Here is a 25221-nt window from a genome sequence, read left to right on the forward strand (position 1 = left end):
TGTTTCATAGTTGTCAGTTATGTTTATCAATTTGTGTTAGTAATTTATTGATTACTTATTTATTGAATCCAGACGTAGATAGATTCAACTCCTTTAACTTTTCTTTTAATCCTGCCGCTGAATGTAGACTCATTTTTCATAAACCCAAGCTACACTCACTAACTAAACTTCTAAATCGTAACTTAAAGAATTTTTCCCGAACGTAAAACTCAAGTCAATCCCATTTCTGAAAATTTGTAAGGATATTTATTTAGAGGTTCGACGAAAACTGTCAAAATTCCAAGACAACACACAATATATCAGACAAAATCAAATCGCAATACGAATTGAATGACTAATCAATAAATTAATAACACAAATTAATAAACATAACTGACAACTATAAAACATACAGACATACCCAGTGGTTTAAATATAAACATTCATCCAACATTCACATTACAATACATTACACATCTTGGTCTTATATCATCTTATAGAGTTGTCTCTAACAAACTTCCAAAAAAAAACTTGTGTTGCCGTGGAACAATTAAAAAACGAACTCCATAGAAGTGGACTTGAAAGTCACAATAGGTTTCAAAACGTTTAATTAATACAGTACCATGAGAAAAATAACGGGACTTATAAAAAAATAGAATCATATGCTCTAATATAGAGTTATGTTTTCTTTCCTCGTCCGATGTTATAAACTCTCGTTCGTAAGACGTTTTGTTTATGCTAAAGACTGACTGACGTAACTTCTAAAAGTTTCCATTTTGTTATAAATCCGGCCAGTAAATAAAGGGTTAAAGTAAAGATTTGGGATAAGCCAGGAATGGGTAATGGAAAATATTTACTATGAGTCTATAACAGTGGGAAAGACAAAAGAAAAACAGATGCTTACAGTATCCGCGGTGTTGAGGCGTATTGTGACAGTGTGTTATCGGAGGTGTCGCAGGTGTAACAGTAGCAATAATACTGTTGCGAGCATCCTTTGGATGGATCCAAGGCCTGCTGGTGCTCGCGACCGGAACAAGAAGGTACCGAGAAGAAAGCGATCGGATCGATCGTCTGTCAAGCTGAAAGATTCGAACAAGACGCCTTTGAGTGCAGACGTTCCGAAACTAGCATATATATTTAATTACATTTCTATTGTACAAACCCTGTTACATAAAGTTACTTGTTATTTATTAAAGTTCTCGTTATGCCTAAACATAACAATATTATCCATTGGCATCATCAAATAAAATCCTACACTATAGATGAATGTAATTTCCAGGACAAACGCACATCCCTGGCCTGGCGCGAGTTCCTGCACTGCCGCGAGTTCACGGCCTGGCACGAGGAACTTTCCCCGATGCTCCGAGCCCGTTCACCCCCTACCTACGAGAACCGGACCCATACAGGAGGAATAAGCATCACGTTGGCAACAACGTCACCGCGAATTCGGTTAGCGGTGCCTGCAGCAACCCTAACAACACCGACCCGACCGCATCGCCCGCTTCCAGTACACACCTCGGGGCCACCGGTGGCTCCTCGGCTCATCAGGATTGCTACAAGCACAGCCCTCAACACGGCGGTGAGTCTTGTTTCTTCTTCCGTTGCTTCCGGATCCGTAGCTGTTCGTTCTCTGACCTCTCCTGTGGATCAAACGACCGGCAAGAATTTACCGGAACCTTGAACCAGTGTTGGTAATCATGATTACGATTATGATTGTAATCAAATGTTTCAGCGTTGCGATTACGATTACGAGTACAATCGTAATTATAAATTTTTCTGCGATTACAATTGTATTCGCAGATTTGTCTACGATTAACGATCGTATTTTCAGGTGTTTTCAGACATAGACATTTTTTTACTCAAAACCGACTTGAGATTCGTGTTTCTCACCCTCAAAAAACTTAGAAAACCATGTTTTCGTCAAAATCAAAAATTTAAAAAAGGTACCACCCTATGTAGGTTCTCTACCCCATTGGCATGAATTATGTTAACTGAAAATTTTTAATTTTTAATTTTGACGAAATAATGGTTTTATAGGTTTTTTGGGTGAGGAACACGAATCTGAAGTCGGTTTTGAGGCAAAAAATGTCTAGGTCTGAAAACACCTGAAAATACGATCGTAATCACAGAAAAATTTGCGAATACGACTGTAATCGCAATCAAATTAGTGATTACGATTGTAATCATAATCAAGTTTATGATTACAATTGTAATTGTAATCGCAACTCTGAAGCATTTAATTACAATCGTAATCCTAATCACAACTCGAAAACATTTGTTTACAATCGTTATCGTAATTATGATTACGATTATGCCCAACATTGCCTTAAACGCGGCTGCTTTCTCGGATTCGTGGTTCGCGTTGCAGGACGAACACGATAAACGCGTATCGGTCAAACTACATTCTTTGATATCGCTTAAAAGTTTATCGCAACAGTTTTTTCATCTCCTAATTCCCCGTAGAAAATTTTAATCTTCATATACAGCATGCAGCGTGACGTAGGTTTCAATGGACAAACTTGAAGAGCATATTCTACAAGTGGAAATAAGAAAGAAATGTTATATTAAGTTTGCTCAGAAAGGGCGACGGGAGATAGTTAGAATGGGTGACGGTAGATTTTACTTTAGTGAACGTTCAAAGGTCGAACGTGTTTATCTTATTTGTCTATTCATGTCATATTTACTATTTTGATATCATTTGCTGGTAGTGTTAATGACCAGTTAGATCAAGAATCGCGGTGAAAATGCTTGGAGTGTTCTCAAATGAGGAGTACGCTGGAAAAATGATATTACATCCGCGTAAAAATATGTAAGAATATGTTGAGCGCTCTGAGCTTTATACCCGCTACTCCCTAACTACCGCTCCCAACCGTTAGGTGGCTAGGAGGTTAGGTGGTCTACCCAAAAGAGAAGTCGCATGATATACAGTCAAAGATGGGCAAAACACTAGGCTTCGAATAAATCTAAAGTTTGCCCATGTGTTTGGCTCGTTTCCTTCTTTGGAAAATGTTCAAAAGAGGAAACGAGACAAACACATCGGTAAACTTCAGATTTATTCGAAATCTAGGGTTTTGCCCATCACTACTGTATACAATTTTTTTCATCCCGTGAATCGTGCATTTTCGTCTCGGCGTCGACTTCCAGAAATATAAGATTTTTCCAGGAAAAATATGCCCATATATCGTCGCATTCTGTCTCTGCTAGGGCCACCGCCTCTTTTTTTACTTTAGGGAAAAAACAGATCCTTTTTTTCCCCAAGGCCTTGAAGAGGCCCTCAGGGGTTTTAGCGGTGTTTTTGTAAGCTACAGTACGGGCTTAGCAACCCCGAGGTACCCGAGCTAGAAATGAGTTGTCAAGCGACAAAGAGATAAGAAGTTATAAATTTAAACGTATCCTGAGCAGGGAGGCGATCAGGTCTAACTCCCGTATAAGGGCAAACTATTATAATTTAAATGAATGCCTAGCGAGGAAGGGTATTAAAGAGTATAAGATGTGTGAATGCGGGCAAAGCGAAGAATCTATAGAGCATGTACTTTTCGAAAATATGTATTCACAGAAAAAGTGTAAACAGTCAGGCATGACTACACTATAATAAAGAAAAAGTGAAGCAAAAGAAAGGCCTTGAAGTGGCAATCGTGACATTCCAACAAGACCGTGCCTGATATGCGCGAAGTTTTTTTAAAATTGACGCGACATTTCATTGAATGAATTGAGGGAAAACGACTGACGGCAGATCGTCTCGATTCTTTTTGACGAGCCCTCTTGGGGGAAGAGGAGAGAAGGCGAGTGTACTGCATTCAAGTATACGGCGAATTTTATTAATGGGTCGAGACAAATGAGCTCAATCGTCCACTCCGATTTGTGAGTGAAACGAAACACGTATCGATTCCGTTTTTGTGTGCGAGACGGAGCAGAGGTCTACGCGACACCGATTTCTCGACGCGATTGGCTGCACCTCGAAACGAAACAGACCGATTAAAACGGCTCGTGTCGCGTTCGAAAGTTCCTCGAGTGAGAAATATCGAGCTACCGTTGCTAATTAATTACATCATTAAATTTCACGCGTGGATTCGAGTTTTATCTCGGTTCGCGAGTATCGATCGAGAGATCCGTTTGCTCGTTCGATAGCGGATATTCTCGTCATCTCCGACTCGCGACGGACATCCTCGTGGCTCGCGGAGTGGCTCGAATCTGTGTGCCAACCCCACCCACCCTCTTTCTGGACAGAGGGGAAGCGATGGCGCAGGATCGAGCATCGAGGAGAAGGAGAGGTCCGCCGTTTCGCGAGGTAATAGTTTCATACCTCGTTCCGGCTCTGCACCCTCTAATTCAACGTAATAACGACATTCAACCTGCCGTTTCCATCTCTTCTCTCGCTGATCCCCGCCCCACGACGCGGCGGTGCACGGTGCGACGTTGAATCTTCCTACCACGAGGCAAGAGTGTCCTCTTCTGGCATGCCGTTCTTCACCGTGGCTTGCGTTCTCGTTGTACGTACCGAGAATAATAGGTAGGCGAGTTAAGCGCGAAAGGGTTAACTCGTCGCGATAGGAACGAAACACCGCGATGAAGACGACGCTATCGATCGCAGTCGCGGATATTTTTGAAAATGTATAGGCGATGTTGTCGGTTGGATGTGCTTGATACAAGCAATTTCGCGTAAGAGCTGATCGGTAGCGATTCGAAGCGATATTTGGAGGCCGAGCAGGGTATTTGGTGGCGATAGTTCAAGACGCAAAAAGGCGGGAAAGGTCGGCAGCCACTTTATTTCTGCTCAGCTCGTCTCGCATCAGCGGTCTCGACCTGATCAAAGTTAAGTAGACGCGCCCCTGGCTGGCAAGACCTCTTTGAAGTTACGTTGCGGTTTCTCTTTGCCCTAATCTCCTCCGCCTCCGCCTCCGCCTTCGCCTCCGCCTCCGCCTCCGCCTCTGCCTCCACCCTTTCCGTCGATCAGCCCGGTGCTGCCATCGCATCGGAGCAAACTTCGTTGCACCCGTGTCACCTTCCTCGATCGGCCACCATTGTAATTACCTAATTTATCCGGGGCAGAGTTTCGCTTTCCTTCTTTGGCTAACGCAAGACACAGGACACGCAAGCCCGAATTCGATATAGCAAACAGGTTCGCAAGTAGATTGCAACAATTTTACGATAACAAAATAGCATCGCAATTATTCTCCATATCAAAAAGATGATTATCGTTTATTTGAATTTCACTTTCCTACGATCTTTCACTTGCGACGATACTTTTAACGTATGCGTATATCATTCGGAGTACGCCTAGAAAGAGAAGGAAATATATTCACGCGCCGTAATGTAGGAACGGGTGGCTCTTATAGGCAGCATAGGAGGATTATTCATATAGTAGTATTACATATATGGTATTCTTATATTTTTATCGACGTTTACGAAACCCACGTTTCTGTTGCGATGGACATGTTCGGATTAGCGCCATTCCGATATCGAAACGCAACAAAAATTCGTCATTCTTCGACCGTAGGATTCTCAGCCTTAATATCTTAACATGTCCGTTAATCTCTTTCACGGATTAACTTTGGCATTCGAAAATTCAGTTGTAGCAATTTTGCGTGAGCGTAATTTAGCCGAACATAGTACATACAGGATGCGACAAAAAATTTGATCTCTTAATAACTTTATTTTTTCGCTAAAACAAATTTTAACAGCTAGGGCTTATAAACCACACCTCTGCTTATAACATAATTGGGTTTGAAGTGGCCTCCTTGTGATTTTTTACAGAGCGTCAAACGTTTTCGTCATTAGTATTTTTATTATTACTATGAAAATCTGTTTCCATTCGTAGATTTACCGGGAAACGATTTCTCGACTTTGTTTAGGACAATTCGCAAAAGCTGTACAATGGAATTGTTGGTTTTGCAAATTTGCGATTCTCCGACAAGATCTCGATTTCGAGTGGTGTTCGCAGCGATGTTTGTATTATAGTATTTGTACTGTCCACAAATATGGCATTCACGCCATGTGCTACTTTTCACAATCGATATCTACGAATCTATGAAAATCCGCATGCTAGTAAGGTGGTTCTTTCCGAACTGTACTGTCAAAATAAAACTCAAATACAGAATGTATTAATGACGATATATTTTCTATAATTAAATTCTTAAATCATTATTTCATCACGATTTTTAATAAAAAGAAAGTAGTAATTGATACTGTTAAGTTGTAGAAATGAATGAGCAGTCATTTCCTTTGTACTTAAATCTAATTACATTTATTCGATATAAAGCTTATATCTAAATCACATGTTCATACTGCAATGGTTCTCAAGCAACAATCCTCGTGCATGGATCTGATCATGCGGAACATAAACTAAGTGGCAGCACCTTCTTAACCTAACCATGAAATACGAATTTACCCCATATCCAACAGATACAATTACAGTTGCAATTATTTTTTCAAGTATTTTTTATCCAACGTAGTAGTTGTGTAATCGAGTACGCGGCAACTTCGCACTCCAATTTTCGTCAGGTTTAACAAAATTAAACAATTTTTAATTGTTATGTTTAAAATTTTGATGCGCACGCTCTTTTTCAAAATATCGCGCAACGGCCATGTTTATATGCAAATTTGCATGCAAAAATATCGTACTCGACTTCTTTATCTAACGCTCTGGTACTAAACAGACAAGTTTTTCGAAATTCAACTATGTTACTCTACACTTATTAATTTACTATCCATTCATTTTTCGTTTCGATCTGTATCGTACAAATTGTTTTACGGTTAAAAGTATCATACAAAATTTCTTTCACAACACAAACAATAGCAAGAGATGAATAGAACAAACTGTGGACCTCCACCTAAAGAACCAAAATCCACGAGACTGCACAAGATTTTTATCAATCAATACCCTGTTTTCTGTTCAATTATAACTTGAACAGAGAAGAAAGAGTAATCATGACTAGACTCAGAGCAGGCCACTCTAAAATAACACATGAATACTTAATAAAGAAAACAGACCCTCCACAATGCGACCTCTGCAACATCAAAACAACAACCAAGCACTTACTATTCGAATGCCGAAGGTACGATGTCGAAATACGAAAATATCAATTATTGATAAAAAAACCAGACTCGGCCCTAACTTCTCAAGACCACGTACAAAATACCATCAAATATTAGAGAGACACCAACCTGATCCACAAAATATAAAATATCCTCGTCGGTAATGACCATGCAGTCGATGCGACGTAAAGTCTCTATTTAAAAAAAAAAATTTCTTTTTTCTCGTTGGCTGCCATAAGTCTTCTGTCAAATGCGACGAAAAATCACGAAATTCAAGTGATCATATCTAGCAAACTAAACGGTAAATTGAACCCGTATTTCATACAGATGTGTATTAAGGTGTAAATTTTAAGTTTTCAAAGTCATGAGACGACCTGAACTGTATCATTTTTTACCAATCCACCTTAAGCAATTTCGGCAAAGGTATCAGTTCTTTTCTATCTTTCTTATTGGACCAATTTTTCTTTAATCCACGTTTACGGTAGAAGTTGGGCACAATTTTTGAAAAGCGAACTTCCTATCTTATTGAAGTAATAATGAAGTTCCTAACCTATATTGAACTGTTATCATTTTTGACCAAACTACCTTAAAGTTGGCGCCTTACCCCTCGACTGTATACCTATGTGTGTGTACCTATGTGTAATCTGTCAGGTAAACACATCAGAAGGTGAGCGTGGGCAGTAACCAACCGACCAGCAAGGAATACAACCTTTTTCAAAGTAAAAACATAGAGCGACATACGAGCACGTGGCTGCTAGAGTTTCATTGTCGGAGATTAAAAGATTTTCTTTCTCTTCTGTGGCTCCGATCTCATAGTTTTTGTTATATTTTATTTTGTTTAAATATTTTTGAAAAGCGTATTTCCTATCTTATCGTAAGACGTACCACTGGTAACATACGTTTTAGAAGGTGGTTTATGTAGTTTCAGTCCGTGATCTAGTTCCAAGTGCGCGAGAATATCTTAGCAACGTTAACACCGTTGTTTCGATCGGAAGAGAAGGAAGTTTGTACGCGTTCCCGTTCGATTCCGTGGCGAGATTCGTTTTCCCCGTGGTGTCCGCGTAATGCGAACATTTTCACACCTATCGCGCGAATGGAGAAATAGTCGGGCGCGAAATGATTCGTTTAGCGGTGACCCATTCGTCTGTTCTCTGTTGTTCGCGTTGGCCGCGGTCGTCTCGTCTTTCTTCTTCGCGCCTAATGAGCAGATCCGAGGTCGGGCACACGTACGAACGAGCATAGAGTGCGAAATGAGCGAGCCGAGCGTCGGTGGATGCAATTTTCTTCCTCCTCCTCGTCTGCCCTCCCCTCCGGCAAGTAGCTCCGCTCTTCTCGTGGTGCCCACCGATTCGGATCCTCTCTCGAGGCGTCGGCGTCAGCGTCGGCTCGGCCTACAACACCGCTCACGTACAGTTCACGTGCACGTCTGCGTAATACCAGGGATCGATCGGTCGATCGATCGAGAGGCGATCGATCCAGAGCTGGATCCATGTTGTTTTTGCCCTTCGCTGCCGCACGAACTCATCCTTTTGTCTCGGGCTCGGTTCGCTTGCAAACTCGAACGTTGTTGAATCGAACCTATCTCTCCTTTTCCTTCTCCTTCTATGTCTTTCTCGCAATCATCTTCCTCCCCGTTACCTCTCTCTGTCTCTCGTCTCTCGTCTCTCGTCTATCGACTCCTGGTCTCCGATTGCTCTTCGAATCTCACCTACACGGCGATCACCGATCGCGAATCGGTCGTGCGTTTACCGTATGAATTGAACCGTCCAAGCAACGTGGAAGAGTATACCCGAGAACCTTGGCCAACGTAAATGGAAAGCTTCGAGTCCTAGAGGCGTGGAAATGACGACGGAACGATGCTCCGAGCCTCTTTTCGATGTCCCAAGAGCGATATTTACTTTTGGTGTATTCAACGGACATTACACAAGCGTGGAATTACAAAGCGTGTTACATCTTCTTTGATTATTTTACTTCGCGTCTTTGTTTCGCAATTATCGATGGATGTATATACGTGTAAAGGGTCGCACAGATTACTCTGACGTGACGTGATCCCGCGTCATAAGACGCGTGATATGAAAATCTAACATAAGGTTTTGCATGGCGACGTTCACATTAATCTGACGATGCGTCAGATGGCGTCAGATGGCATCAGTCCACGTCACGTCAGATTAATGTGAATGTCACCATGCAAAACCCTATGTTAGATTTTCATATTACGCGTCTTATGACGCGGGATCACGTCACGTCAGAGTAATCTGTGCGACCCTTAAATGTTGCGGTGACGCATAGTCGTATGCACTTTAAAGGCACGACAAGTCTCGAAAAATGTAGGTATTCACGAATAACGAAAACAACGAGCGCATACGGAGTACAGGCCACCTCCTTAACCCTTTGCACTCGAGAGGTGACTCTCAGTCACCACTAGGTTTTCTTTAGGTTTAATTTCTTTGGAACTCGAAGTGCCAATAAAATGATTGTCGTTGAGGCAAAGGTGACCTGCTTCTCAAATCTCAAATTAGACATCTCATTTTCGAAGTCAATATAATCTTAGAATTCATGGCAATAGAATGCTAAGAAAGCATCTCGAGTTGCTGGTAGATACCAGAAAAAAAGGCCTCGAGTGCAAAGGGTTAATACTTTAATGGCCGCACGTCTACGCACGTGACGGAATAATAGACATAAAGTTGTCTCCAGTATATTATTTAACTTTCATAACGGTGTCGTTTAATTTTCTCCAATTTTATGATAATTCAGTGATTCATGTTGTGTACTTTTCATTACTCCATTATTTTATTATAGATAGATATAGTTTTTATTCCAGCTTTTAAGCCACGAAATGGACTTGGATTACAATCCAGTAAACTGTTTACACCCTGACTCATACCACCATACTCATACCTTACATACTAAACTTAAAATAAATAATCCTTAATCTACATACATCCAAGCCTTAAACTACCCCTAACGTTAACTTTGGTCCCTTTCTATTTTTTTTATCCATTATTTTATGTATTCGCCACTAAAGTGCTCCTATTTAATGATAACAAAGTAAGTGAATAGGTGTCACCATTAAACACCTTTTACTACTGAAATATTATTGCATAGAAAATGAACATCTTGTTAGGAAAATCAATCGTCGCCAGGCACCGGCAATATTTCTTCATAATTAATTTTAAAAAGCTTTATATAAGTTCACGAAATAATTCAACATATGCGAACATATACATAAAAAAAAAAACAACAATAACAGCACATTTAATACAAGAGATTTAACAGCAATTTATTAACAAATATAATATTTTTCCTCTGTTATTTTTCTACTAACTTTCGGCGGTAGCATCATACACATGTTGTTTGAGCGGCTATGAAAGTGTTAAAAGAATACCTGGACGAGTAAAACGTAAAGGTGGCGAAAGAGAAAGAATATAATTCCGAAAGGTAAACGGCCTTCTTTCAGGGTGAAAGGTCCTGTTCGCGATAGACCGATCGAGCTCCTCTCTACGTCTTCTCTTTACGTCTCCTCGGCTAGCTCTGTATGGAAGCTACTGTTTCCTACTCGGTCGAGTAGAGTAGCTTCTTTCCGTGGAAATACGGACGACTCTCGTCGAAACACGAAACACGCGTTTACGCGCTTCGTAAACGCAGCTGAGAGGACACCGTGTCCGGTGGAAGGCCGGCAACGACCTCGGGTAGAAGGTCCTCGGGCGAAGAAAAAAGGGAAGCGAGCATTACTCCTGTCTCTTATAATATAACCGTGTCCGTTTCTCGTCTTCTTCCCTGGAGTCTCATCTCGAGTCGTGATCGGGGTAATGAGGCTCCGGCAGTGGCAGCGGGCTCGAGTAGCCGAAGAGCCGATGTGAGGGAACAAGAAAGACAGCGAGCCCTCTCCGTTGCGGCATCATCGCGCATCGGTGCGAGCCAAACGAAGAAACGACCCGAGATAGAGGGGACAAGAGAGGCAAACGCGCTGGACGTGGTAGGGGTAAGGACACTGATTATGGGGTGTCAAACAATCACGCTGATTGTATATTCTCCGCCGAGTCCTTCTGTCTGCCTCAACTCGTCTACTCGCGTACACCGAAATCAGCGAATTTGTCTTGTTTCCTCGCTGCCGTTGTGCCCGGAGACTGGAGGAACGGTGGAGTCTAGTCTAGTCGGTTGCGAAAACACTCCAAAGAACGACGTCGGATTTCTAATCGTCCCAGCTGACCGAATATCTTTGGAGAGACCTCTCCGCGATGGCTTCCATTGTCGATTCGATGGATTCAAACGCGATGCTTGAGGAATAAGTTGTCAAGAATTGGAGGTCAAAGAAATGAGACGATGAAAATCGAATTTCTGAAAATGTTCGTGGCCCTTTGAGAGGGTAGCGACAACTTTGAGCGAGACGATCTGGAAGGTTCGATGGATTTAAACGCAAAGCTTGAGGAATAAATTGTCAAGAATTGGCGGTCGAAGAAAAATGAGACGATGAAAATCAGGTTTCTGAAAATCTCCGTGGCCCGTTGAGAGAGTAGCGGGCGAGATGATTTGGAAGGAAACAGGAAAGGGACAAAGGCACATCTGTTTACCTATTTACCGAGGCACGGGTAATTGACCAGCAGACTGAAAAAATTGTCGAGAGATTGAGGCAGAAGTCGAAGAGAGAGAGAGAGAGAGGGGTTGATCCCGCGATTCCCACGTGCCTCCGCGGATAGCAGAGAATGCGGCTACCTTTCTGGCTGTTTCTCGGCCTTTTTCTCCGCCTTCTGATTGTCCCGCGGAGTTTCTTGCTTCGCCGTGGATTTTGTCCGTCGCTGCGCGGAACTTAATGGAAGGCTAGTGCGTGCTTGTACGGAATTGTTACTCCCTCCCCCCTCCCACCCTCCTTTGAAACGGTTGGGAATTTTAGTTAAACGGTTTTGCCGGAGGATAAATCATTGTCGTTTGTTATCAAGCCGTGATGCAATTTTTTTAGCGTTTCAATTTGCCGTTTCAGCAAACGTTTATTCTTTTCTTTGTTATTAACAAAGAAAAGGACCAAATTGTCCGTTTCGAACGGTTGTATAACAAACGTTTGTGTTTTAATTGTCTACTGGTTTTCGACGCACAGGTTAACTTTTTGCACTAGGATGTTCGTTATGAAGGGACATCAAAGTCTGGCAAATTTTCTTAATGATTGTGTAGAATACATTTATGCTAGGGTAAATTTAGAAAAATATATATTTCCTTAAAGTTTTCTTATTGAAATTGCACGAGAGGACAAACCAAAATATGGTGTATACTATATTCAGGGAATATAGAAATTCACGGAAAAATATATGAGCAGGCGTTACGTGGAAAGAGTATGAAGTAAAGGGTTTCCTAAAAGAGACTTCAGGGTTTTGTTTTTAATAATAAAAGTATATAAGTACATAAAATCATGTGTACTTTATTTAAAGTATATCGATAGAACATATTCAATACACAGGATGTTCCCGGATTAAATGGCCAAACTTAAAAGATAAATTTAGGATCCCAAAACAAAAAACAATTTCCTCTAGAAATATGGTCGCCAACGTTTCGTTCAAGAGCTATTTACTTCTGAAGTTATTCTATTAGGAATTAGGAATAAATAATTTCGAAATAATACATTTATCTTTATTGTTTTTTAATAATAATAGTAATAATTCCTTTCCAGTAATTTTTGTAATGCTTTTTAATTATTAAATGTTTTGCTCAAATTAAAAACATTCAGCTCGGTGACAACCATTGCACCTATTCAACGTCTGTAATTTCTTCACTTCTTAACTTCCGAAGTCAATAGCTCTTGAACGAAACGTTTGCGAGGATATTTTTACAGGAAATTGTTTTTTGTTTTGGAGTCCTAAATTCACCTTTTACAATATACATAATACATCATAGGATATATTGGATATATTAAAAAACAAAATCCTGAAGCCTCTTTTGAAATATCCTCTATGTTTGCAATGGTGTCAACGCTTCACGAAAGCTATAAGAATTTATAAGCAAGTCTAATAATACCAAAAAAGACACGTTTCCAAAGTTACACTATTTCATGCAATGCGATTCATGTTTATACATTTTGCAACAAAATGTTACTAAATCCTCGTATCCCCGAAATATTTGTACTAGATTATAGATTCGGATAAAAGAAGCAGAAAGTCTTTTATTACTCTTACTCGAAAGCGACGGTGTAGTTGAAAATGAAATTTGATTTTCGAATGTCAGTGTCGCGTCTCACGCGTCGTGTGCTGTTCGAACGAAGAAATTGTACAAATAATTATTTTAGATCACATTATAACGAGATATTTTTCTTCCTTTTATAAGGATTATTTTCGCGATGATATTAACATTTGATCGGTATAAACACTCGCATTAGATGACATTTTTCTGATAAACGCGTAATACGTGTCTAACAAGGAATAAAGAAACATATTCGAAATAAATACTTGTTCTTGGAATGCGTAAGATAAATATTAACGTTGGTTATAGGTAGCCTGCGTCGGTGGACGAAACGAAAAAGTTGCGCAATAGTGGCGCACAAAACGCACTGCTACAGATATTCACCGTAATTTTTGGGCAAAAAGTACAAGCGTTCATACCGTGAAAGGGATCGTTACTTTTGTATCTGAGATTCGTACATTGAAGTGTTTTTGATGAACCGCTATCGCAAAGTTCAAGTGGTTTATGTTTCTCTTTAACACGTAATGGTGTACGTCTGACACGTATGGCGTTATTCGTAGACACGCCTTCGAAACCGTCCGAGCTCTGTGAACGTCGAGAAGAGAATCAGGGTTAGGGTTAGGCGCTTTTCTTAAATGGTGCGAAGGAGGGTAGTTGCGAGGCAATTAGGAAAGTGTCACATACACTCCTTTCGCGAGTCTCCCTCGCGACATGGCGACCCCTATCATACTCTATCAAGAGGTTATTAACGTACGCGGCTTAAACTCGCTATGGGAATGTCGAAAGATCTCTAACACATTAGGAGAATGTGTAATTAACACCCTTGCTTCCGCCCTCGCCTTTCGAATCTTTCACGCGGCAAAAGTTGTTCGGCTTTTCCTCGCGAAAACGCATCGGGCGTTCTAAAATCCTCGTCACTATTTTTCTTCTTCCCTAGAGCAAAGTATCTTTCTATTGTCCGTATAAATTTCTGTCCGTCGTAATGTAAACTTCGTGACATTCTTTATCCGGATTCGTGCCTTTTGCGGAGGACTTGGTCGCAAACGAGTCTTCGATGCTCGCTGAAATGACGAACGCGACCGCAGAACTTAATTAAACTCGTAAATCCGTCGGCACCATCGTTCTAGACAGCCACGACTGTTGTTGCGTCTCGGTACTTATTTCCCTCGTCGCGTCGCATCGCGTCGTAGCCCACCAATCGGAGCCGGAGTAACGCGCCGAGTTTGGAAAATACAGGCTTAAAAGCTCGTATCAGCTCGATACGAGCGCCAAGTATTTTCAAGAATTCGACCAACACGTGAAATTCAATGAAAGACGACAGTCGAAGAGACCTCGATCGTTACGTTTCATTATTTCAACATTTCAATTATTTCAACAATAGATTTGTTTTAGAAATCCTTTGAAAAGCCCTTTCAATCTTCGTCTACGCTAAGTAGATACTATTAGATGAACTGGAAAGTAGTATCATTTTTTCAATTTGAAATGCTTGTTTATCACTCACTAGCTCATTGATTTTTATCGATCTGGCATTCTAAATTTTTACACTAAATGGCAAAAGGCTGTTCATAATGAGGGCAATTACATAATTGATTAAAAAAAGGAATTCATTAAAAATTTGTTTGAATTTAATGTAAAATAAACGATATTAGTTTCCAGTCCATCTAATATAATCAATGGTGAAAATTACAGAAAATTTGTTCAACGCGTATCTTACGCATCAACGTAAATGTTGAGGTTATATTAAATATGTAGATGTGAGAACACACCTGATTTATTCAGCTAATCATTTTTATTCAACTGTATGTATTATACTATGTAAACAAAATAAAATATAACAAAAACAATTTGCTCGGCGCCACAGAAGAGAGAGAAAATTTTTTAATCTCTGACAATGAAACTTTTGCAGCCATGTGCTCGTATATCGTTCTGTGTTTTTACTCTGAAAAAGGTTGTATTCCTTGCTGGTCGGTTGACTATGATCAAATAATAATTTAAGAATTCTATTATAGAAAATATTGGGTTGTCCGGAAAGTCCATGTCGATTTTTGGTAGGTGGTACAGGTCTGAATATATCGAAATGGTTGAAAACAAATAACATGCATACATCCCTTAAAAGGTGAAAAGGTTGTGGAACAAAATGGCACTTATGTAATTCAATAAATACATGTATACATATGCCTTTGAATTTTTCTTAAAAATTGGCACGAACTTTCTGGACAACCTAATGTATCGTTATTAATGCTTTCTGCATTTGAGTTTTGTTTTGACTGGTACAGTTGGGAAAGAATCACTTTAACAGTAAATTAATAAACGAAAACGATTGTGCGTAGCGTTTTACGCAACATTCGAGGACCGGTAGGTTGAATTGTGGAAAGTCAACCGTACCCTTGATATAGGAATCTATCGCGAACGACTGAACGAATGAGCATTGGAAGCGAAATGGTCAACTTTACTGGACAGGAGGAAAAGTCGAAAGAACTCGAAATATCCTCCTTAAAGTATTTCGATTAAACGAGAGGGCAATTGCAAAATCCCCCAAGGGCTGTACCATACAAATATGCAGCTACAGCACAGGCTTAGTAATCCTGGGGTATCCTAACTAAATGGGGACCAGTGGACATAATTTTTAACCGACTTCAAAAAGGAGGAGGTTACTCAATTCGACATGTATACTTTCTTTTTCAAGCCGAGATGGCTTGACAATCTGGATGAAACCTGTTGCATCTTGTAGAGCATGTATCCGGGGTGTTCCCATTATCAAAAAATTTTGAGATTTCTCATTTTTTACCCGTTTTTTTTTGCAGAAAACCGAAAAATTTTGTATCGCTTCTTATTCCGAAACGAATTGACCAATCGGATTGAATCTTCTTGCGTCTAGTAGAGTATCATTGGCACTTGGTCCCATAAAAAAACATTTGACCTTGGTTTATTTTTTGACTTCTTCTGTATTTTCAACAAATCTCTAAGCCCAGAGAATCTCTACTCCGCTAAATCTCTATACTAAGAGAATATTTTAGTCTTCCGGTATTTGTTTTATTCGAGAAGGCGTTTGATGATTTTCTGGCGAGCGTTGAGAAGAAACCGGCTGGCTTGAGCAAGTCTGACAAGGGCTCGCGAAGTTGTTTAGCGAGCGGCCCGAGGCAAGGTGGAAAGCTTGGACATCGAGGTACGGCGTTCCTCGTGGAAAGCTGTACGAAATCTTCAGCTTCCGCAAAGTGGAATTTCCGAAATCCAGAAGCTGCGGTGCTCGGTGAACTTTATCGCCTGACGGTTTATCGCGTATCCTGGTGGTACAACATCCTTCGTGTCCGTCCAATCAGGCGCGCACTTGGCGGACGGCTTAAGGAAACCCGTGGTGACCGCTTAACCCAGACCGCGATAATAACCAGGCCGAGCGGACCGTTCCGTTTCCACGTATTCCTCCTTTCGAATGTTCGGGATCCGTCGACGTCGAAGAACCCCTCCGCGGATAGCCGGAAGTACGTTCCCCCTTTTCCTCGTGGCTACGACATCGGCACCGGTAGTCGACCGTAAATCTCCGGTAGGTGATAAACTTACGGAATTAACTCCTACCAGAAAAATTGCGGTCGAACGTTGGACCTTGTTTTCCGATAGATAGCTTAAAGTAGATTTTCAAGTTTCCTTAGTTTCAACTGGAAAGATTCTAAATCGATAGATATAGTTACGATTGTTTCAATTTAAAACCTGCACTTTCGTTTCATTACTGCTTTAATCCATTACTTGCCACGATCCCTATTTGGGGATTTGGGAATTTTGCGTACATCGCTCGGCGCTAGAAATGTACTTTTTATGCGTGACAGTTTAGTCTCATTTTCATGTTTCCTTAGTTTCAACTTGGAAGACTTTAAATCGATAGATATCGTTACGATTGTTTCAATTTAAAATTTGCATTTTCGTTTCATTAGTGCTTTAATCTATTAGCTGCCACGATCTCCATTTGGGGATTTTGGAATTTTACGTACACCACTCGGCGCCAGAAATATACTTGGTACGCCTGACAGTTTAGTTTCATTTTATGTACAGGATGGAGCCATAACTATTAGCACCGTACATATCTTCGAAATTACAAGTTTCACAGAAATATTTGCTGAAATAAAATTGCACAGTACGAAGGAGGCTATTCGGTGGCGATAATAGTTTCATTTGCAGGTGGAGATACTTCGGACATTTGAAGGCCACCTCCATTTTTTTTAAATGGTTCGGTATGATTCTGTAAAACTTAGATAACTGAGGTGCTAACCCTTTGCACTCGAGGCCTTTTTTCTGGTATCTACCAGCAACTCGAGATGTTTCTTAGCATTCTATTGCCATGAATTCTAAGCTACCTAGATTTGAGAATAAGCTCACCTCACCGACAATCATTTTATCGACACTTCAAGTTCCAAAGAAATTAAATCTAATGAAACATTAGGTATTGTAGATTTGCTGCGTGAAACCTAATGGTGACTGAGAGTCACCTCTCGAGTGCAAAGGGCTAATAGGTATCGCCCTACCCTGTACATCAGTCAATATCGTGTGTAGTAGAAACTGTGTATACTGCGCTTCGTTTGCTTATAACAAGCGAATAGCATTTGAAATTCGTCTGTAAGTTGAGTGGAACCGGAACGAAAATTTTGCAGTTAATGGGTTAAATATTCAAACGAAGATTCCTGCGTTTTCAATGAACGAATTTTGTGATCGGAATGGAAGGAGCCTGTATGATAGAGTCCATCTCGGGTGACCTGGAATTTACAGCAGCGAATGTTGGCGCGGCGCAAGGCATCGGCGTCGCGTCGTGGGAAAAGCATGGATGCGTTCGAGCGAAGAGTTCGACTCAATTCACCCTTCTCTCGAGAGTGGTCCTTGTGCCAAAACTCCTCTATCTCTTTCTAGGTGTTCACTATCTCGATTTCGCGTGCACGCTTCGCTGATAAAAGGAGAAAAGTGGGCTCGCAATTTCTCCTTGGGACTCTATTCCCTTTCCGAGATGTAAAAGTAACTTCCAACTGTCGGCGAAGAATCAAATTGAAGTTATCGCTAGCGAACTTAAACAAGTTTTAAGTTTCTTGTTTCGTAAAACTTTCTTATTACATCGCGATATGAAAGTTAATTATACATAGGGATATAATTGATTCATAAAGGAAAGGGATTATCAAAAAGATTTTCGGAATTTGATTTTTGGTAATAGAATACGACTGTCGGCATAGTTAAAGGCGACACTTAAACGACGTCATCTTTCACATTTAATTGTAATCGTATGTGCCTCACCGACACCTCCTTCATAGAACACGACCTTCATAGAAATATTGAATATGCTTCGTACCCATTGGCGTCTGATTAAAAACATAGTCCTAAGACCCCCTTTTGTAAAACCATTTAATAGTTCTTATTTGAATGGATTTCTCATTTAGCGTTTCACGTACACGTCTGTTTATATTGGAATGGTTGAAAACAATTAACATGGGTGCATCCTTTAAAAGGTGGAAATGTCGTGGAACAATATGGTATTTATATAATTCAATAAATATAGTATGTCAAAATTCATATGTGCCTTTGAATTTTTCTTAAAAATTGGCACGAACTTTTTGGACATACCAATAGAAATTATGTGAACGGTTAGAATTCATTTTCTCGAGAAGATTTAGAAGCGAGATCGAAACGTTGATAGACAGTTAAACAATTGATATTCAAATTAAACCTGTGTCCACGACCTAATCAATAATCATTTTTTCATTCCTGTAGACATTTCTGCAGATGATACTGCACAAACTTTCGACGTGTAATCAATACAAATTTAATAATAATAATAATAATAATACTTTATTTGCGAACAATATGTCCTTGATATCAAATACAATAACAAAGAAAAAATCAGAAAAATGAAGACAAACACAGCATACCATTATGTATCATGTTCGGCTAAATTACGCTAACACAAAATTGTTACAACTGAATTTTTGAATGCCGAAGTTGAGTCACGAAAAAGATCAACAGACACACATATTAAGGCTGTTAGTCGTCGCACATATTCTCGTAATGCAATTTTGCTTAATTATTGAAGTACGGTATGGAGCAGTATAGAAAATATTATTGTTCCTAAGTAGCCTTGTTAGAATATTAAATTTCAATAAATCCGGTATCTTAGGACATTCCATTTTTCAGTTAATAATTTCAAAAATCAACATGAGGTCGGCTACAGTTCGACGCTGCCTAAGAGTGAGCAATTTGCATAGTACATAGGATATTGTCATAGTTGCGACAAGCCATATTCATAAGTCTACCCAATCTTATAAGAAACATACCTTAAAAATTTGTGAAATTCTATCAATCATTTTAATATGACAAATTTCAAATGAAGATACAATTGGACCATCATTAACTGTCGTTGTTTATAATTGCTATACTGTAATATGTTCATAATGGGCTATGCCCATATATATTGAAATAAATAAATCATTTTATTCAGGCTTTCGGCGTTTTCACGAACATGCCAACGCGTTTTCCGATGACTTTCTTGGTAAAAAAATTTTCCGACGAATTGAATCGTTTTTTTTATTTAATAATGATACGCGGTGGTCCGGACGTTTTTACCGGAATGTTTAACCGCACAGCATAAACAAATTCGACGAGTATCCATGGCACGGCGCGGCGATTCGTAGAAATTCCACGGCTCGATCGTCGGGGCTTGGCCGTCTGCCAGCGCCGAAAATCGAGGCGTCCCGAGTCCCGAGCAATCAGGATACTCGTTCGAATCGATTTGAGATGATCGAGGGACAATCTCGAGAGAGCAAATCGATCGAGGTCGATCCGCCGCGCCCGCGCCGCGCCGACTCGAAACGTTGAAAGAATCGAGCCGGACGAGCGAAGCGAGAAAGCGGTTCACGATCCAGAGGATCCCGGCTTCGAGATCGTCATCCTACCGAAACATCGAAGCAAAAACTTTCGAAAATCATCGAACAAAAAGTTTGCCGCTTTTTGTAATAATGATCGACCGCCTACTAGATCGAAGAAAAACGGAAAAACGATCTTGCGTTTCGCCATTAACGCTCGTTTGTTCGGAACGATTTTTTCATCGATAAAGAAAATCGAGATGCAATCGAATTGCACGCCTAAACCGCCTAGTTAGATGATCTTCTAAAAGCATAGACGAGAATTGCTCGGTTATTTCATTCTGCGAAATATTCTATATTTTTAGAAAATTCCTTCATTCGAGTTGTTAGGTAAATGCTGATCTAAAGAGTTCTCCAAAAGAGGCTTTGCAATTTGCTATTGTAATCGATCATAGACGAAGTAGCTTATTCGTGATAGACGTTTAAACGATATCTTCTACGTTTTAGTGTGATTATTTCGAATAAAAGAAAACCGCGTGTATTCCATTTAATTCGTGAGTATCGTTAATATACCAAATCCTAAAGCTACTTTTTAAAAACCATTTACTCGAGATAATTTCATGGGATTTTTCCCTTCCATAGTATTATGTTTAGGGAAAAGAGATTGCACCGACACGTCGATGTTATAAAAAAAAAAACTTTTCCCGTATTATTTTTTACGATGAATATTGAATCATATAAACACACCATTAATACTTGTAATCTTTATTTTGTTTATTTATAAAAGTTTGGAAGAGCGATCTTTATTTAATTATAAACGAAAAATATAAACAAGAGAATACTGGTGAAAATGAACAAGATGTAAATAACAGAAACGAGCCTACAGTACATTTTTATGAAAGATACACACACGTCTGAATATACGTAGTTAACACTTTCACTGCGGATGACGCACATGTGCGTCCAACTGAAAATATATGGCTGTTTTTATTATTTTTCAGTTTTCATTTTTTTTGTTCGGCAATCATATTATATATAAAGTAAGTCACCACAAATATGTATTTCAAAATAATCATATTAGAACATTTGTAAGAAACTTTTCATTAAAAAAAATATAATTGCAACTCCCAACGAACGGCTACTTAATTTCGTCCGCAGCGAAAGTGTTAACTACGACCTATCGATTTTTAGAGACAGAGCTCAGCCTTTTGTTTAATACACAGTGTAATATATTTTTGCGTTAACTACATAACATTATTCCAGGAAAAACTAACAACTTTTTTGGCGGAAGGGGTGTTTTTATTTAAAACTGTTTTATTACAAAACAAACAATAGTTACATAATTAGCATCCTTTGAATCGTATTACCGAAATTTGAAATTTTGTTGATCCTTTGATCGTTGGCAAGCATGTTTCGTAAGATCCGATCGAGCGCAGGTTGCAGTTAAATTAACCGACTGGTATGGTCGTCAGCGGTTAAAAGGTAAAGATTTTCTGACGAAAGGTCGTTTGGCAGGCCATTCGGTATCGCGACGGCGTAACTCGAGAGCTTCTAATAACGAGTTCCTCGTCTCATTCTCGATTCGTCGCGCGCTTCTTCCCGTTACTTCGCTAAATCGTAAATGATGCTGGCTTTTGCAAGAGGATTTAAAGGTCCTACCACGTTCCTTGTAATCGCCGCCGTTCGTAGAAATACTCGCAGCGAATTACCATACTGTTTCTTAACCGTCTACGACTGCCGCTTGTTCGGTTTATAAATCTCAACCGCGAAGCAGCCACGACGATCCGTTTCAAATGGATAAAAGTGAAAACAGCAGTTTGGATTTGCACGCGGCATCCAACGTTTATTTAATCCGTTCGCGTCGATACGTATCTGATTGTAAATAGTCAGAGCAGTATGGTCCATTCACTGGTAGCAGTGTCTCTGGCGATACCGTTATTTCTTTATTATTGTTGGAATAATATTATTTAGTTAATACCAAAATATATTACAGTGTATTAAACAAAAGTCTGAGCTCTGTCACTAAAAATCAATAGGTCTTTATCTATGTTCAGACATGTGTGTATCTTTCACGAAAACGTATCGTAGCCTTGTTTCTGTTATTTATATCTAGTTAATTTTCACCAGTTTTTCTTGTATATATTTTTCATTTATAATGAAATAAAGATCACTCTTCTTAGTTTTTACAATAAAATAAAATAACGATTAATAGTATTTCATATTCTATTAATTATTTTTATCTCATATAGTTAACATTGATATTTATATTAATATGTATGTCTATCACGTTTGCGGTAACGGATGTTTTTTGATTCTAACACATTCGCGACTGGCAGACATTTTACGCTTCTAATACCAAGTACTGACGAGAATAATAAAATTCTACAGCTGGACATCGCAAATTTGTATCGTCAGGGCGAGGATAAAAACTACAAAATATGTCTTGAAATATCAGTGTTGTAAATATGTAGCGTATGAAATAAAAAGATCTTCATTATTTTTTCATAACCAGGAATAGGATTTGAAGTGACGAGAATTCGTATCAGCGGTCATGAATGTGTTAATTATCAAAATTTTAAAGCCTCTTTTGGAAAATGTTTTATTGTATATCGATTTGTGGATGACGAATCATCCTGTGTGTATTATTGATCACCTTGATCAAAAGTACGTTAGCATAATTTATAAACGATCTATGTGTATACTAATATATATATACTATATATTCCACTGGTTGCTGCTGAAATAGATTGTAAAGTAAAAATGAAGATGCAGAGATTTTTTTCTTGGTCCGATTTAGTTCGTGAATTTATTTTTTTTATCGATTAGTGTAAATTTAACGCGTTTAAAATGTCCACTTTCGTTGATATTCGTGCAATTTTTCTCATTTCCAGCTTTTTTGAAAGTTTCCGTCGCGACAGGTCGCGTCGTTCGAATCTTTGGTAGACAATTTCTGGTTGTTTCTTAATTTTCAGCGGTACATACAGAGAATTTAATTTCCTGGAACACGTCTCAATGTCCGAGAATCCAAGAGATCCGGAAATTCCAGATTCCAGATATCCCAGAATCAACGCTAACCTCGTCCGTGCATCGAAGTCTCCCAAGAATACAAGGAAATGGACGCATCGCGTATCGCAGAAACAATTATGCAAATATATGTGTGCTACAAATGGACGATACGAAATGTAACATTTCCGAAAGTAAGAGACGTCATTTTACTATATATGTTATAGTATAGCTACAAGAATGGAATCTTCTCTGCTCTGATTAATTTCAAGCGATTTCCGGCGAGGAAAACATCTATTGCTTTCGTCGATATCCTCGACGCAATCTTCTGTTCTTATCTTCTTTTCGACGAGTAACTTTGATTTACATATTTTTCTACTTTCTTGTAGTTTTTTATGGGGATCTTCTATTTTCCAATGATAACTCCTTGAGTCGTTCATTTTTTCATGTACTTGGCGTAATTTTTTTATTTTTTTGAAGTTTTTTTTATCGATCTTCTGTTCGTATCTTCTTTTCGACGAGTAACTTTGATACCCGTATACTTCTCGACGGTGTTGTTACGCATCGTTAACTTTGGAATCCTTATCCTCCGTGCGATTACCCTGATCGAATATTCTTCTACTAAAAGAGAAATAGTACAGATTTTTCTACTAGTACTAATTTTGGTTTCTCTTAAGTTTCCAAGTATTAGGTTGTCTCAAAAGTTTCTTTCGCTTTATTTATAAGTAATACATGCACAATATTTTATGTTTTATGTTACATTACTGAATTGTGCACGATTCATTTTCCTCCATTACTGTTACAACATGAATATCTATGAAATTAGATTGTCTATTTATAGAAACACGACCACATAAAATAATTCAGTGCAACTCGCGAAAGAAACTTTCGGGACAACCTAATATTTAATCGAACATAGACTTGGTACGTTAAACAACCCGAGATTAATGAATCTGTCAAACAATGAAATAGCCTTTGTCGCCTTTATCGAACTATACTTACAATTAGATAAGTATCGAGAAATAATTCGGAATGAAAATATTTTGTCTACCGGAAAGTTCTGTCCGTTTTTAGAATAATCCAAAATAATAAATTTCTCATACCTTGAATGAATTTGATTGAATAATATAGTTTGTATCATTATTTATGACATCATGCCAGCATTATTGCAATTTGTATATCGTCTTTAATGTATATGCGCATACTTGTTAAAAACTTGTTGTAACCAGAAAGGATAAAACTTTTCGGTAGACCTGATATTTTTTTTTATATTTAATTTGTTTAAGGTAGCATCAACGTCACAGGTTATTAGCGACCATCTTTCAGTTATACAACTTTGACACTAGGTTACATTTGATTTATTTACAGTTGGTGTGCATTCATACGTTATCACTTAAATTTAAATATTTAACTAATTATACCGGTTGCCACGTGTTCATCATTCAGTGCTGCTTAGAGATTTCTGGTATGTTGAATTTGCTTCTACTTGGTTGCAAAGAAGGACACTCGAACAAGTAGACCTGATATTAATCGCTTCGATTTTAATCATTCAACCCCAGTCTGTCTCTACGCTTTCCATTCACAACCACGGGATCCCTCTGACGAAAGGTATGCGCGTTGTACCCTCCCGATATTCTTCGTACTCGTTGAGAAACAAAGATCCAAGAGAACGAGGATCGATTGGACAGGAAGAGGACAAAGAGGCCGCGAGAAGAGCCGCTGGAATGGTGAACGGAAGTACCGGCGAGGCGAACGAATTAGGATCGAGAGGAAGCCCATGCTCCCGGCTTTTTTTCGTACACGAAATCCTTGTACTCGCAACATCCCAGCCGGTACATTGGTTGGATCGTGACGAGAGTGCGAGAGAGAGAGAGAGAGAGAGAGAGAAAATAGAGAAGAGGCTAAGCAAGCCGAGAATAAGGCGTCGTGAGAAGGTGAAGGAGAGAGAAAGAGGGACGGTCGAGAGAAGGAAGCAGTTACGTGATCCACGCTCGAGAGGGCACGGATACCCCTCTCGATCTCTCGAGATATCCTCTCTCATTTTGCCTGCGGATGATTTTGGTCGTTTATCGGCCGCCTCGTCGTTTTTCGTCTTCGTTATTAGATGTCGAACAATACGGGCCAAATTGAATTACACCAGTGGGCGTGAACTGTAACGGATTTTTTACACGATCAAGGTCTGTATCGTAACAACGGATTTACGAACCAC

The 25221-nt window shown here is 39.4% G+C and overlaps 1 protein-coding gene across 1 annotated transcript in view; it reads left to right on the forward strand.

Moving 5' to 3' along the window:
- LOC128890059 (runt-related transcription factor 3-like) overlaps positions 1-25221 on the forward strand; it is an 81325-nt gene that overhangs the window by 31829 nt on the left and 24275 nt on the right. The window contains exon 4 of the mRNA XM_054148245.1: positions 1259-1558. Coding sequence (XP_054004220.1) covers positions 1259-1558 — 300 coding nt within the window. The remainder of the gene's footprint in view (positions 1-1258; positions 1559-25221) is intronic.

The sequence above is a fragment of the Hylaeus anthracinus genome, unplaced genomic scaffold (assembly GCF_026225885.1).
Source record: "Hylaeus anthracinus isolate JK02 unplaced genomic scaffold, UHH_iyHylAnth1.0_haploid 12000, whole genome shotgun sequence".
NCBI classification, from domain to species: domain Eukaryota; kingdom Metazoa; phylum Arthropoda; class Insecta; order Hymenoptera; family Colletidae; genus Hylaeus; species Hylaeus anthracinus.